This window comes from Cyclospora cayetanensis, unplaced genomic scaffold (assembly GCF_002999335.1).
Source record: "Cyclospora cayetanensis isolate NF1_C8 unplaced genomic scaffold, CcayRef3 CcayRef3_contig_135, whole genome shotgun sequence".
Classification (NCBI taxonomy): Eukaryota; Apicomplexa; class Conoidasida; order Eucoccidiorida; family Eimeriidae; genus Cyclospora; species Cyclospora cayetanensis.
In genome coordinates this window covers 20,328-36,723 of record NW_020312076.1, presented here as the reverse complement: position 1 = coordinate 36,723, position 16,396 = coordinate 20,328, and the positions used below count along the sequence as shown (strand labels likewise).

Here is a 16,396-nt window from a genome sequence, read left to right as displayed (position 1 = left end):
TCTTTATATCGACGGCGGCTCCAACGGAAGACCAGTCGCCCGCAGGTCCTCCCGAGAACTAAAAATATTCAACCTACCTAAGAGTCCCTTCAGGTATGGAATATAGCAACAAAACGCAAAGAAAGAGGCCAGTTGAGAGACAGAGAGCTTCCTAATGTACTTTTCCTTTTCGCAGCTAATACTCGACTTTCGATTTCCGCTGCTGTGCAGATTACGCTTTCCATCATATTGAAATCGCATGTGAATTTTAAGGTAAGCTCTCAGTTTCTGCAAAAAGCTTGAGCATGCCCCCTGATCCTCCACAATTTTCGTGTAACAACTACTCTGTCCGCCCTTTATAATTTCCATTCTTTCTTGCAGCGAACACACCGCACTCGCGATAGGTTCTCCCTACACCGACCCTAATATCTCGTGTACTCAAGGACTGATGGCATCCCTTTTTGAGGTGCTGGCCCTCAAGGCAGCTGAACAGGCAGCTAAGAGATATGGGAACTGCCGCGAGGACACTACGGTCGACGGCGAAGCGCCGTATGTGCATCCTCCTGTACTGCACTTTTCAAGCTCCTTCAGTATCTTGCCGGGTCCGTATATCGTTTTTCTAACAAATCCATTGGCTGGAGATCTGAATTACCTCCAGCACTAGTATTAGTTGTGACTTCGGCCTCTAGCCTCTAGGACTGTATCGGCTGCTTTCTTAGCTTTGCATCGAGGTAAAAGTGGGCGAACTTGAATCCTTGGCTGCGGCTCGTTTATTCGTGCTGCTGTTGATAGCAGGAATCGAATATGCTAAAGGGCGGGACCTAGTCGCGTGCCCTCTGTCATCAGTGAAGCAACAACATGCAGCCCACGTGCACAGTGCTAGCATCTGCCCCATCGTTCATATTGATTTCTTACGGCTTGCTGAATATTTTTGCCTCATTTTTCTTTGTGTGTTGCTTTGGTGCTTGTAGGGGCCATCGAGTCAATGACAGTAGACGGTCTGAAGAACAGAGCACACCGCTTCTCAACAATTGATGCTGCAGCCACAGATCTATTGGAACGATGTACTGGACTCAGGGAGCTCTCTTTGCTGTATGTGCAGCTTGATAGTTTCTCTGGACTTCCCAGACTCCCGCTGCTGCGCTCGCTGCACATGCAGGGCAACCAAATAGACAGCTTCAAAGGCCTACTTCATCAGCCATCGCTTACGGTAATCAACGAGCACTAAGGCGCCTTGCAACTAGCAAGCGAATTTGCACCACATTTCCACTGTTTGGTAGTCCCCGATCTCGGTCCGAGCGTTCTCTAGGACACTATGACTTGATTTGAATGGGCTTTGCCTCTGCTGTGCCCTAGGAACTGAACATGTGGGGCAATGTTCTGAAAGGATTCAAGTATTTCCCTTGCCTTCCTCACCTTCGCGAACTAAACTGCAGCTGCAATCGCATAACTGGGCAGCTAGCTAGGCTTGTCGCAAGAGCTCCCAAGCTACAGGTCGTCAAATTGGCACTGAACCCGATTGCTAGCGAAGCTGAGTTGGCGCCACTGGTAAGGAGGACACATAAAAGAGGGTTCAGCATGCGAATACGCCACTTTTACCAGAGTCTACAGGACACTGACCTGAGCAAATCATCACTCTTCTATCTGGTTTTTTGGAAGGAACCTGTCGGCACTGCCTCCCATTGTTTCTCTTTGCTCGCCTGTTTCGACCCTTGCCTGCCCCCGCTTCTCCTTGCCCATGCCATTGCCTATGTGCTAAGTAAAGTCGGCGGGCTACTGGCGATAGTGCATTCTTGGGCTGCATCTGGCTTTGTCCTGTTTGGCGATGTTCCTATTAAGTTTTTTTTTGTTTCCTACTATTGCCTCAACAGGAACAGCTAGCAGAGTTGAAGCACCTCGAGCTGTACGGCTGCCCAGTAGCTAAGGAACTTGGCGAGGGCTCCCCAATTGTGCATCGCCTTCGATCCCGCGGAGTTCGTGTTCTTCTGCAGCAAAGTGTGATACCAGTTGATATGATGCGGCAACTGGAGCAAATGAAAGAATGTCACATAAAGCAGCAGCAGCAGACTCTCGCAGTCTCTCGTCTGCCCTCCATTACTGTCACCAACTGTAATTCTTGAACGAACCCCCCTTTTCCTTTCCAGGTGATCCCGGCCGCATCCCAGTGGGTAGGATGGTGAGGGAGGTCTCTAGAGGTAGAGGCGGCTTCTCCTTGATTTTTCGTAAGCTGGTAATATGTAGCACAGCGCTTTTGACAGGCTAGTAAGAGTTCTCAGGGCTTCTTGTGTTGCACAAGCAGTGCCCTACATCAATATACAGCAGACCGAACGGACTTAGTACTGCCTTGGGGCAGACTGGAGTACAGTTTTTCCATTTTGTCCCCTTTAAGAGAATGAAGGTGATCGCAAGGGAAAGAACGAGTTAGAGCAAGTGCGTCAGTGGTAAAGCTCGGTGCTAGGCTCATGACTGCCCTTAATGCCATTCCGTGTAATTCGTAACACCATGAAGCAGCACCAGGTTACTTTTAAGGAACAGATAGTGAATGGCTATTAGATTAACATGTTACAATTTAGAAAAAGCGTTTTCTTGATTCCTCTGCTCGATTTTAAGCATGAAGCAGAGTTGAAATAAGGACAACTGCTTTACAACTGTCGTAGTAGGGTAGGGTGTTCCCAGCACCTGTTTTCTACACTAGTTGTTTTATCAAGGCTTGTGAAAAATTAGCCTTTTGGCTTGCTCATATATTTTCAAATTATAGATTACTGTGACTTCGATGCAGCAAGACAGTATATTCTATGCATGTGCTCTGGGTGTTACGTGCAAGTAGTTGTGAATGCTCGGAGGGCTCAGGAGGTGCAACATCTACCCTAGCAGCCAGCCTCCCCCTGTGTATGGAACTTTGAGTGGGGAGGCCAAGGCAAGACCAAGGCTTTGGATAAAACACTTAATGAGGCTCTATTAGGTTCGCATTGAATATGGAACCAAGGATATCCCTATGGAGTCCTTAGATGGACATATCTATGCACCTTTTATTTAAGTGTGGTAAGTATCGAGTTGCTGTAGCTAGGAAAGGCTGATGCCTCCCCTTTGACAAGGACTCCGTATGTTTGTTAGCATCGAATATTTATGGCTTAACGAGCTATGCATGGGGTCCCTTGAAATTACACAGCAAGGGAGGGCATGCAATGTTTTGTGTACATGGATGTGGAGTGGGATATTTCGACTGAAACTCCCAACATTGCAGTAATGTTCGTAGTCGAAGTGCTGCTTATGAGCCGATGCCGTCAAAAAATCGGAGAAAGAATTGCTTGTAATTCACTAGCTACAGACCACATCTAACATCCCTATGTGCTTTAGCCGGGTGCGTAAAGGATGTCCTCTGGAAGGATGCAGTCACACCCTTACACAAACTTCGTCAGGAAGCGTGAAGTTTTAAAACCTTCCACGAAAAGAAGGCTTGATAATGTTTAATACAGCTCTGCAATACGGACTTCTTCACATAAATATGTACTTTTGGATCACTCCATGGGGCTGATGTTGAGCTGGTGTGTGTACAGCCCATCGATTGCCATCATATTTGGCTGCTAGATATTCGTCCTTTCGTTTTTATTTCGTTTTTTAAAGCAGTTTGGCGGATCCACCAGATCTGTCGAGGGGAAACGCCCTTGTGGATACCCGGTTTTCTCAATTCCCCGTACCCCTGAATAGCTTTTGTGTGATGTTCTTTCTTCCTTATTCTTCGTAGCTGCAGCGCCTCAATGCTTCCCAGAGAGGAAGGTACTCCGCTTTTCTAATGCCTTTGTTTTCCAATCTAGAGTTTAATCTCAGCTGTTTCGGCGCCTAGTGGCCACAGCTGGCAAGCAATAGACACGAATTTTAGGGGCTCATTCCGTGTTTCCTCTTCATGTTTGTTTATTACTGAATGTTTAAGAACGTGAGTACAGAGGAGCTCTCTAATCTAGACGAAAGAGGGTCTACAACACGAATGAATGTGTGCATGACTGCTTTAAAGAAGGAGAAAACTGGACGAGACGACATTCCCGGCAACGCAAGAGGAAGGTAGTATCCCAGATATAACAACGCAAATCATTTGCTGCACGAATGTCAGAACGTCGCATCCCCGGCTCAAGCTGCAGCATGGATCTTCCCATTGGCGTCTCTTATGCGGCAGAGCGCGTAGGAAAGAGCGAGGAATCCTTAGCATCCGACTCGGCAAGTAATTCAGGATGTGAAAGCGGCAGCATCGAGGTGCCGCCGCGTTCTGCCCCTCTGGATAAGCGGGTTACTACCCGCGATTCCAAAGTTCCCCTTGGTTCGACCCTTGCAGCAGACGCACACAAGCACGACGGGAAAACTCAAGTAGACACCAAGCGCAATCTTCACGAGATGCATCAGAGCAAGGACGCGCCTGCAGGAAGGAGGCGGCACCAGCAGCGACAGCCAGGAGCTGGCGCATGGCCTTCAGCTGGTGCTGTTCGCGCGTCGTCAGTGTCAAAGGCAACTGGATCGGGTACTGCCTGCCTTGCACCTCGGCGGCTTCGTTCAAAGGCTCCCCCTCGTGTTGCCTGGGTAAACGAGAAATTCATGAGAGAGCTCGCTAGCGACGATCAGAGAGCACCTCAACTTGTAAGCACACTGGTTGAGCGCGTGGATCAGACGCCCTCACAGGACACTACTGTGAACGCGCAGACTGCCACTGTAACTGTAGAGGATAGGGGCAAACAGTTTAACAGCCCATGTAGTAGGCACCAAAGCTTCCTGGAGTTACTCACCAACCCTCGCTTGTCTGAGTAAAGAATGTGGTGAAGCACCGTATTCTGCACTTGAAAGACGCTTGCCTTGTTGGCCAAACGGTTCCGGATTTTGGGTTTCTCGGCATTAGACAAAAGTTCGGAGTGCGCATGTGTAGCTGCTTTTTTGTGGTCTTGGCATCCTGCGGTTCGTTCAGCCAGTTTGTGCGAGTTTCGTCTATTCCTTTTGTCACGTCGAAGGATACAACATCCGTGCAGTCCATCAGGACGCCTTGCAGTGAGTCGAGGGTATAATGGTGTATTGGCGCCTCGATTGCTCCGCTCGCCCTCTCCAAGAGCCATCCATGCTGAAAGAGCCAACTTGTGGCTTGACCTGTTGTGTTTCTATTTGTTTTGAATTTGTTCGAGAGCCTACTGCGGAGGCTCTTGTCGTTTCTCTCAAAGGGCCAGCCGTCAGTGACATCCCTATCACTGCTGTGTTTTGAATTTTGTGCGCCTCTCCCTGCGTTAACTATATTCAACTCAGGAAGCGCGTGCAGTGCCGTTTTCTGGGCGACGCGGACAGTGTTTTGATGCTCGAAGTTGACGACAGCTTGCACCTCGCTGACCCCAAGGTGAAACGAAGGAATCGCTCATTTGCAATACTTTTCCCCCCTACTCCGTTACGCTCATGCTGCTATTCCTCCATGCATTATTGTTGGCTTCTTAACACTCCGCATCTGTCACAACATGCATTTGCGCAATACCCGGCTGTTTCAAAGAGGCAAAAAACAATATGCCAAAATGTGCACTGGATACAGTTTCCCACGTACTCTGCATCAATACAAGAACTTTGATGCGAAGGTTGAGATGCAGGGCATTAGATTCTGTATCTTTCGGTGCTTGCAAGCTTATGCGTGCTCTACTGTGTGTGTGTGTATGTGTGTGTGTTTCGTTTCCAGGCCCGGAGCCAGGAAGCGTTTGAAGCGACCTGTGGCTTTCACGGCCCAATGAGCGGTTTCTCTGATCTGGAGGTTGGTGTTCATTCGTGTACCAGTGCAGTGCTGGCTGTGGGGGATGGTGATGAGTCAAATTGGGGGCCAAATAGTCCGCTTGCTGGTAATCCTTCCCGCGTGTCTGTAGCCTCCAACGGCTGCACTGCCTTTCACTATAGTTCCTCTGAGATTGAAGCCGCAGCAGCTGGAGGTGCTCGCTTGCTGAGAAGAGGAATGCGCTCTCTGTCCATAAATAGGCAACGCTACGATGCGACGAATGTTACGGTTGCCTTTATATTTGAAAAAGGTCCCGTCATCATGTGGGTAGCCGCATCGGACAGACGGGCTCAGGAGTCGAGGGGACGACGAGAATTACTGTCTAGCCTCCTATTCTTCCTCAGCCAGTTTGCAAGTGAGCACTGAATACCCTAGTGAAAAGCTCGAAATTGAAGCTTTTGAGTCCTCGCTTCTCCCAAACAATGACCCTAGCAAAAGCAGTAAACCCCTCTTTGAGGGCTGAATGCTAAATTCGTAGCAGTAAGAATATAGGCTCAAGTGTTAAATAGTCTTAAGCTCCTTTCCGCCAAAATGGCACGCATGACCGAGGATACCATCATCAGTTTCTTCATATATCCGTTGGTTGGAACGGATTCCCAGAAAGGTAGCCTCACGCGCTTTTGCCCAATGGCTTCATTTGCAGTTTATGATCTCAGCATGTGGGGTGCAATGCCGAATTGTACAATTATCATGCTCGAGGTGACCCCTAACAGCCAGATGGAAATTATTAAAGCTTTTCATCTCCCATACTTACTCGCCTTTTGTTTTCTTGCGTTTCCAGAGCGCACTACCTTCGCAATCGTCTATTTCTATTCAACTGTCTATGTTGCTCTGCAAGTGTGGTTCATTTCCTTGGTATCGTCGCCCGAGAAGCATTTGTCATTGGTGAAGGCTAAGCAGTGTGTGCTTCTTCTTATTTCCAATTTTTCTTGCAGCGAGGTTCATTAGAGCAGATATGGTGCAGGAGGACGTGATGCGTTATACATATATCCGTCAAGTCCGAAAGCAATGCCCTGCCTTTGAGGTAATTTGGCTCCTTAGTGCTGGGAACAGAATTAAGCTTTTTCCTCTCCATAATAAAGGGAGTCTGAAGTTTATTGAGCTTCTTGTGTAATGTTCCATTGTATCTGATGGACACGCAAATCACCTGTGCAGGTACACACTATGTCAAGTGCGCTCAACTGGGCCTGACCGCCTTTGCGATCATAGTTGGGATGATTTTAGGGTCTAGGTGAAGAACATCAAGCAAATGAAGTAATATTGGATGCGTTAGCCTCAGTGCAGATATATACTTGTGATTCACGGTGCGACGGCCGAGCCCGTTGCTTTTGGAAATCGCTTTTTTTGTTGTGTCGATCTTTTTCCGTTTAGGTTCCCAAAACGAGAATTCTTCAAGACTGTATTTATCTGAAAGTAATTGGCCTTTCTCCCTACTCTTAGCTATGGATGCTTCGTGTACTTAGTCTGGTACCCCTTGTAAATTCTTGTGATTCAAACGCTATGCTGAATGACGCCCGCAGCTTGGTCCATGCACCAAGCTTCTTAAAACACTTTCTCCTTTTGCATTTTGCTTGTTGTAGTCTGGTCAGCACGAAAACTCTTACGCTGCTTTCTTTCAAAGATGTTGGCTTTAATATCCTCAGTTTCCACAATTGCTGTTCTTGTTTCCTTTCAGACCGAATCTGTGGCCGAGAAGTTGGCGGCGTCTTTCGCGCTTTCGCAGTCCATCCGTCTTAGCGTCTACGGTGCAGCAAACACGGGCAGAACACACTCCTTTTGCACCATTCAACAAATGTGCTTGGCATTTGCTGTTGAAGTATTTTCTCTGAATGTGATATTGACTTTTGTGCCTTTGCCTGTACCCGCTGTTGTACTTTGGCATTTGTTCCCCTCTTTCCCCCTTTGTTTTTTCAGAGTCATTAATAAACTTCACCATTGCTCGAGTCCGTGCCATCCCAGAACGCATGGCTCGCTTCGGGTCTGCAGAAGAGGAAGAACAACCTGCGACAGCCTTAGCGGTGTGGACTCTAGTACGGAGGTGTTTCCGGATGACGTCTTCCAGAACACTTCCTTCTCCTGCACTTATGCAACCCTTGGCTTGGAGCTGTCTCTGCGGGGATCTTCTGGGTAAAGTCGTCGACGTCAATATCGTACAAGGTACATGTTTTCGTGCCTTTGCTTGGCTGGTTTCAATTGTCCTTATGGTTTTGCCTGCTTCCCATATACAATTGAATCATTGGACCGTTGTGCAGCTACCGTCCCTTTCGTGTGTTGATTTTCGCGTTTTCTGGAGTGTACAAAATACGCTAGAGCGCTCGTGTACTGTGTTGGTTGGCTTTCCTAAACGGGCTTGCTTTAGATCAAAAAACTGCGTGAAAGATTTAAGCAATGAATTCGAGATCGTGTCTACCGTCCCCGGTATTCAGCTGTACATGACTCAGCACTGCACTCCCTTCAACGTTTGGTCTGGCTTTTTTTTCAAGACTTCCGAGATGTCCCCGAATACTTCTGGAACGACGACACGTGGCAGCACTTCTGGGCAAGAGTGAGCCTTCTCTCTATGTTAGGGGGCACGTTTCAATATTCCTTAGGCACCTGTTAATGTGTAATGCCCTTAAACATGTAGATGCAGGCGTTTCTGTGCTTGAGGCGTATGTACAGAGTGTTAAGAGCTGATGATGTGCGGTGACTTGCTTCTCACCTGCTGTGTGAAGTTTATCTTGCTAGCAACACGAGTGTGGCACATATGCCATGGCCAATATATAGCGAGACGGAGGCCCCTAAGAAAATTTCTGGTGTGTTTGTTCGACAGCAGTATTAACTGCTAACTGCATTCAAGCGCGATAGCGCTGATTTTCCCTGTATTCTGTGGACGCAGTCTTCTGTGACTTTACGTCCTTCAGTTATACAGTCACCTTGAAATCCAAAAGCGGATAAACCTCCTTAACAATCGCTATTTCTGCATCCACGAACTTCTGAAAGTGGTCAGAGAGGAGCGAAGAACGAGTACGTGCAGATATCTTTGGCTATTCCCCTTTTGATCTACCATACTTTTGTTTGTTCCCTATCAGACAAGCTTTGTTTGCATGATACTTCGAAGCTAGCGTATTTGATTGATTTGAATCTCCGTTCTATTATGCCTTCGTCCTACACCGCATCTGTTTATTTTAGTCTTGCTGCGTAATTATATGGATATTTAGTTTATGAGTTTGTGTTCAGTTGCTGCTCTATGTGATGCTTACTTTGAAAGTCTTCTTTCGAACGTATATTCCATCTTGAGCGGCTATTCACGCATCGCCTTAGCTTAAGACCCTTCTTTTTCTTTACTTTGCACTATCAAAGCTAGATTAAGTTCTTGTTTAATCTCGGCATGCCCTCCGGTGAGCAGTTTACTTCTTCAGTTGCCACTCATTCAATTGCAAAACATTCCAATATCACAGGAGAACGTTACCTATATTTCTAGTTAGCTCTTGAGATAAGATAGACCAGTGTGTGAGCAATGATACTGCGTTTCAGGGCAGGAATTCCGCATGACTTGGATTATTGTGTTCCTCCTTTTCTTCCAGGTAATTCTGGATGTTCTAACTGGGTGTAAACCTAAGTCATAGGCATCTCCTATTTACCAGTTTTGTATTTTCATACTTGCCGTGGATTGCTACTGCACAAAAAAGAGGTCCATATTCTTCATAAAGTCACTGAGTTATTTTGTGTCACCCCGTTACAATAGACGTACAGCATACTACATTGAACGCACAAAACAAGATTATCTCAGGCTGCACGCGTTTGTAGTTGTAGTTATTCCGTTGCCTGTAAAATGAGACGAGAAAAAAACATGATTATACTATGATTTAGATTTATTTTAGAACTATTCTGTTCACTTGCTTCATTTGCACCTCTCACCAGACCTCAAATCCTTGTGCTGCATTACTGTTTGCTCAGGTGATTGCACTGGTGCTCAGGAATTTCGTCATTCATCCATATATGGAATAAGAGAAGCACAAACTGCTCCATAGTTGGTCTGCCCTGGTTACCCAGCGGCATCTAGTACTGTGTGCTTTGTGATCGTCTGACACTCTGCTTTCTCGTCTTTTGTTTCGTATAGTACTTAATTAGGAATGAAGTGCCGTCTATTTGACCCACGGACGCACTCGTGTATTAAAGCTATAAAGCGTGCATCTTTATTCACATATCAGTAGATCAAACCATTGGAGGTTTATTCAGGGGAGCCCGCCAGGGATGTGAGAGAAAAGATTAATATAATTGGCTTGGTATGGGCCTAGCATATGTTTACTTTTAAGAAGGGTTTCCTGCTTTTATGTGGTGCTTTATCATGGATATACCAGTATGTCGTGTGCCAGGGGTTCTGCACAGCCCGACCCCTCTTCTTCATCCTTATGAAAAATGCCCAGATAACGGTATTGGCATAACGACAGAATATATACTGCTGAAACTAGTGTAGTTTGTTGGGATAGATTATGATGCCCTTTGTGGGTGCTCCAAGTAGTAACACACAGCTTGCTCTTCCCTGACTAGGTATTGAAACTATCAGCTGCGGAGAGCTGTGAACCCGAGGGAGGCCTAGAGCAGCTTGGATGTTAGGAATTAATAGATTTGAAGTCGATCGATCGTATTTTCGGAACAGTGTAAAACGAACGAGCGCCCCGCGTTTCAGTTTTGTTTCGCTGCCTTTTAAGTTTCAGACATCAAGAAACATATCGAATATCAGTTAAACATATTTTTAAAAATAGATATTATTTTAGTGAATTTGATGAAGTTGGAAGTGCTTGGGAGCGCTAATCTCTTTTGAGCCTCTGCGGTCACCAGGGCTGTGCTTCAATGCGCGGGCCATTGGGGCTGAGCATTTTCACCTCACTGTGGTGAAAATGCCGTTTTTGATCATTACATTATCAATTTACCGCCTATATATGCCCAGAAATCCACTACTTGATACGGAAATCCACCTAAAATCCGAGGAATGTGCTTGTCCTTACTGCGGTCACTCGCGGTGCTCGGACTATTCTCTCTTAACCAGCTCGGTAATTCCTGGTTAGAACGCTCCTATGATCTTTTGCTGCATCATAGCGCCGAGGAGTGACTCCGGTTGTAATGCCACTTTCCTCTTGCCCAATAAAGAATCCAGGCCCAAGCATCTCTACTGCTCCCAATACCACTTTCAATGAGCTTCCAAAGTAAAAGGCCAGTGTTGAGGTCTCCAACAGATCTCAAGCTCACAAAGTAGCCTGTACTAGCTCAAGACAGTCACAACGACAGCGATTGGGAGAAGGCAAGACAGAAAACCTAGCACTTTCGAGATATTCGAACAGAAGGCATAACAAGTAACGAGAAATGGAAAATACCGAATCCTTTTCGCCGTTGGGATATGCTTTGACTAATCGCCCTACACAATCGACCACAGCAGTTTCCTTGAAAAACAGTAAAGCCGAGACTTGGGAAAACGAGAATCAGCATGATGATGGCAAAAGTCAGCACAGTATACAGATGTGTGTGGAAGCAGCTCTGGCTATAATAATTCAACGAAAGTAAAGAATCCGGAAAAGATGGATAAATTCAAATGTAGAAACAAATGGAGAGACTTTGTGTATTGTAACTTATAGATATACAACAAGCAACTAGCAAATTTTGCCTCTTCCGACCCCACCTCCGGTGCGCTTCAACGAATTTCTCATACTCGTCACCGAAAATTGCCCATTTGTCTTTCGCGATTTTCTCAGCTTTCTTGGGTTCGGATTCGTCTAGCTTTGATTCTCTGCAGAAAAGCATTTGCGTTTCACTGCTGATGAGCGGACGACCTGGAGCTTTCATCGATTTCTTTTCCCTGAACGCAGATGAACTAGACACCCTAGAAGTGGAGGGCGAAGGCAGGCAAACACATCCCATGGTGTCCAATCAGATTGCATCCACAACAATTAAAACAAACAAATAGTATTTAATGCGTGCGAGCCAGCAAATTAATGGGGATACTTGCACATGAATAATTGAGTAACGAGAAGGCACGATGAGAACATTCCGCAATTAGCCATTGAGCAGCGTAGTACGGGAAAAATTCCGAAGCTCAAATACACTGTTAGCTTTCTAAATGCAACTTGGTTGTTCAGAGTTTCAAAACCAGCTCACTTCCTACAGTTTAGTAAAACGATCCGCCCTCATTCTTCTTACGTTCGTCCTATTTTACTCTTTTCGGCATTGTTGCCCTTCTTCTTGCATAGAGCCTTTGCAGCACTCTGTCGCCGTCTGAATAATGTTTTGCCATTTGAAGCACAGATCCTAGGTCATGATATTTCGAAGTGGAAGCTTCAGCCGTCCGCTGTAAACTCTCGAACTCGGGTCTTTGTTTGCCTCCAGCTCAGAGTGCAACAATGCGTCGCGTGGCTGCTGCTTGCGTGAATTCGGAGTCGCTTGTTGCCTGTGGGAAGATAGAGAAAGCATTGGAGATCAGACAGGAACTTGCAAACTTTCTCGCATCCCATAAAGCCCCAACGAGCGCTGCTCTCATACGGCAAACCTCTTTAACGCTAGCCAGGCACACAGCGGCTTCGCCCATTGTTTCTGCGTTACTGAGAGACATTGGTGAGGTGGGAGATCAAAACGGACTTTGGGAAACTCAAAATTGTGACGGCTGTAGTAACTGAAAACAGCTTGAAAAGCTTACAACACAGTAAAAGAGTTTACAAATGTGTACAATATATCTTGAACTGAACAAGGGTTTATTATGCATTCAGTTAGAAACATGGCTTTCCTGTTGCTTGCAGCTCCAGTGAATGCCCTCATATTTGCTAGTTGACAGAAGAGCCGTTATCTGGTGCCCATTAGCACTAAAGTCGGAAAGCATTTGACACATTCGGTCTTGCTCCGTAATCTTATACTCGCAGGAGACAGCGAGAGTGCAGCTGGGCGGTGGGAAGCAGCGGAACTCTTCTTCAGTGAAAGCCTGCAGGCAAGAATACAGTAGCAGGAACGAGACTATCAGAGTCAATCCACGATACACAAGATCAGTGCAATATGAAAGATACACAAACCAGAAAATAGGCGACGGCATCGAAGGAGATAAGCACACACGATGCACAGGGAACAATGAGATAAGCAAACGCCAAGAAAGACAGAGCTATGAATGCAGGCTTGCGCCTAAAAAAAGGAAGCACAAACGCACCTTTATCAAAGCCACCAAAAAGACTTACTATTGCTTTCGAACTACTTTACTGATGCATCCACTGCAATAGATTTCGTGTCGCTTTCTTCCTACTGCCTATCACAAGTGTCGTGTTGCTCTTTCAAGAACACGCTTTTAGCAGTCCAGCTGCTGTCTACTGTTCATCGCATTTGGTGCGCTTATTCACCCAAATGCCACGAGATCTTGTGTGAATAATTGTGCCTCATATGTTTTGTATTCGTTTCTTTTGTTATGCCCTTCGCGAAAAGTGAACTTTCTGCCTCTGTGTCTACCATTCTTGTAACCCAAAACCCGCAGGCTGCCCGTCGTTGCAACGACGAAAACGAATCCAAAGAGTCGGCAAAGCGTCTGGCTGAGATCAAGCACAACCAGGCGAAAACTTTAGCGAAGGTAAAATCGCTCTCTTGCGCATATTTCATACCTTTTCCGCAGCCCTATTTTCGACGTGTCCTGTTTGCTAAAACCGCTCAGACACTAGCTGCTCTGCCCCCTTTCTTAATCTACTTTGGTACAGCCAGCTAGCTTTCTCTCTCCACAAATTTTTTAAAAGTTTCCAAACTTTCCCAACTCTGTTATTTCTCTTTGCCCTTTGTGACGAGTTATCCCAATCGGTTTCTGTATTCTTTTATTCCCGTGAACAACAGGAAGGGCACCTATCTGACGCCTTGGCAAAGCAGAGAGCCTTTCTAGAGTTTGCAATGCTTAGTGGAGATGAATCAATGCAGTGGAAAGCGCGCCACGCACTTGGGCTGACCCTTATGAAACACGGTCAGCTACCCACTTTATTATTTAACCATTCCACCACTCAGGTTCAGCCTCGATCACCCAAGTAACTATTGCCTTCACTATCAAGTCAGCTTTTCTGGCTATATAGTGTTTTCAAGTTGCTGCCTAGCTAGTTGTGCCAATGAATATGGTGCCGAAGTGTAAGTGCCCATCTGCAAGTAACAGCAAGCATGAATTTGAAAGGGGATCCCAGGAGGATTAGGTGTTTTGTTGCGGAGAATGATTTTAAAAGGATCTATCGAATGACCTGGTTTTGATTACTGCTTGCAGGAATGGCATTGGAGGCAGCAGAGCTTCACAACCAGTGTCTCCAAATTGCCAAGTCCGAAGAAGACAACACGGCAATGGCATTATATTCATCTTAGGCTCCTGGCGGGAATACTAAGCCCCGTAGCAGTAGTAGTGCTTACTATATTTTTCCGTTGCATGTATTTCTACCTTTCCTCGTTTTTGCTTGGAATTCGGGAGAACAAATGCTCCATCTGCCAGCACAATAAAACCTTCCGCGTCTACCGAAAATCCTTTTTATTTTGAATTTTCTTTACAGCTTATTGTGTTGGCAGAGAGGCAAATAGTAGGGAGAGAGAATGCATGGCGCGCGCTGCTCTTGCTTCTGCTTATCGTTCCTTAAACCGCAATCAGGTACTGCCATTACACGGAAAAGTGTACATGCATTCGAAATAACATGCTGCCAAGGTTTACGAACATCACTGCAATGATTCGTGTGCTTACCCTAGCGGAAGGAATCTTGCATGAAATCCTTATTCAAACAGAAAATAGTCCTGTGTGTGGGGTCATGCTTATCCATAGGAAGCTGTAAAGGAACTCGAAATTGTACTGGACGTCGCAACACAAGCGGCAAGCACCTCGTTATTGCAGATAGCAAAGATTGCAGCTTGTTTACCGACGTATACGTATACATGGTCTCTACACCGTTACTGCGTGATATTTCCTTTTAAATACCAAAGACTGAGTGCTTCTGCTTGATCTTCAACAGATGAAGTAATTTTAGCTCAGACTGGCATTGTGAGGGTATTCTATGATTCGATGAGTCATGCGAAGAGAAACAGAAGGCATTTTCGATTTACAGAATAGGCATCAGTGCTCTGTAGGCTGGGAAGTTGGTCGGCATAGTGTGCCCCTTCGAGATCGATTGTCGCGTTCGAGCTAAAATGCCTTCTGTTGATTTGCCTCTATTTCTTAACCTGGTCTCCTTGCTACCGTTTTGTTTACCTCCTCAGCATCACCATTGCTTCTTTTCTTGTTACATACATATGCATGGTCGTTAGGTGCCCAAATGCAAAAGTACCAGCAACCCCGCCAAATGTTTAATGCACTGTGGAGTCAATAAAACACCCGCTCCATAATATCACCGCCATGTTGCTTCGGTTCCCTGTTGCATCTGAGGCTACATGATGGACTGCAATGAGCTATCTTCTTCTGTTCTGAGATTCACCTTTCATTTATAGTATTCTCTTTCTGTCCAGCGCAAAAAGCCCCGGCTAAAGTCTTATTAGTGTAAATTCGTTCTCTGCAGGCCGCACTACTTGTTTTCCATTTCCTCAGGGTGATTCCACAGTACAGTCTCAGACTTGTGCTGAGCTTAGTGTTCTGTACCAACAGCAAGGAAGAGCTGAGAAGGCAGTGGAGCTCTGCCAAAAGCACTTCGATTTTGCCAGGAAAGTGTTCAGGCATACGCTTAGGCCAGGCTTCACGCTACCACGAGTGAAAAACGGAAGCGTCCTTCGCTTTCATACGTTTTATGATCACTCACTGACAACTCCCCTGATGCTGATCAATCCTTATTGAGTCTCTTTTCGTCGTTGTGGTTTGCTGGTGGTACAGCAAGAGCGGGGTGCCGGAGACCATAGAAGCAGCGCGTGCCTCTTTAGGCCTTGCCAAGGGTTTAGTGGGTCTTGCGCATCTAAAGGAGTTAATTTGCGGTGACCTGCAGCAACTCGCCGCCTGGAAGTGCGACCCGCTGGGGTACAGCCGAAAATAGGTCGCAAGGGAGAATAGAAACGCTTTGTGCAAGGGCTGAAGTGCAAGTCCCCAACGATATGAATTTCAGAATTCCAACGCATTATATCAATTCAGACACGTGCCCATGTGGAAGCACACGCGTATGTGTGCACGTATACTTATGCATGTAATCGAATGCACTCGTACACATGACCCTCCGCAGTACTCAATACACTATTTCTGCTCCATACTTTAAAATTGATTCAATGGTTTGCGTGTACAAGAATCCATGAATCAGCATACTTCTCTGCGGTGTAGCCAATAATAAATAAAAAGTTGAGGCAAAGGTAGCTATATTTTAGACATGGGTGGCCCTAGGCCCACTACTTCACTGACCAAAGGCAATCACCACGTTTCGGCCATTGACGATCTCTACTCATTGACATTAACAAAACCCCGCACCGGAAAGAGAAGCGCATATCTTCAAGACCACTTCATTCTAGTTTTGTGGGCAGCTTAATGAAGATAACATTAGATTAAGTTGAGAGGCATCATTGTCTATGTGTTCTCTAAAACTTCGCTCTCCTGGTTCATATCGTCTACCTACGCAATCGCACCACCTACAGTATCCTTCCTTCTCCATTGGAAAACGTGGAAGGGAGGAAAACTCAACATCCGCAGCGCCAACAGAGGTACCA

The 16,396-nt window shown here is 46.1% G+C and overlaps 3 protein-coding genes across 3 annotated transcripts; all 3 read left to right on the top strand.

Moving 5' to 3' along the window:
* Positions 1-427: 427 nt before the first annotated feature.
* LOC34621213 lies at positions 428-2,099 on the top strand. Its single transcript, XM_026336570.1, has 4 exons — positions 428-581; positions 951-1,189; positions 1,336-1,527; positions 1,851-2,099. The coding sequence occupies exons 1-4, from the start codon at positions 428-430 to the stop codon at positions 2,097-2,099; spliced, it is 834 nt and encodes a 277-aa protein (XP_026192355.1).
* A 2,017-nt stretch (positions 2,100-4,116) lies between these two features.
* LOC34621212 lies at positions 4,117-9,751 on the top strand. Its single transcript, XM_026336569.1, has 12 exons — positions 4,117-4,605; positions 4,928-5,007; positions 5,257-5,344; positions 5,672-6,116; positions 6,697-6,785; positions 7,133-7,174; positions 7,437-7,506; positions 7,676-7,918; positions 8,245-8,306; positions 8,665-8,767; positions 9,278-9,327; positions 9,701-9,751. Exons 1-12 carry the CDS (start codon positions 4,117-4,119, stop codon positions 9,749-9,751), a joined length of 1,812 nt encoding a protein of 603 aa, XP_026192354.1.
* A 2,387-nt stretch (positions 9,752-12,138) lies between these two features.
* LOC34621211 lies at positions 12,139-14,723 on the top strand. The gene is made up of 6 exons (XM_026336568.1): positions 12,139-12,403; positions 12,652-12,716; positions 13,248-13,340; positions 13,550-13,718; positions 14,284-14,378; positions 14,547-14,723. The coding sequence occupies exons 1-6, from the start codon at positions 12,139-12,141 to the stop codon at positions 14,721-14,723; spliced, it is 864 nt and encodes a 287-aa protein (XP_026192353.1).
* The last annotated feature ends 1,673 nt before the right edge of the window (positions 14,724-16,396 follow it).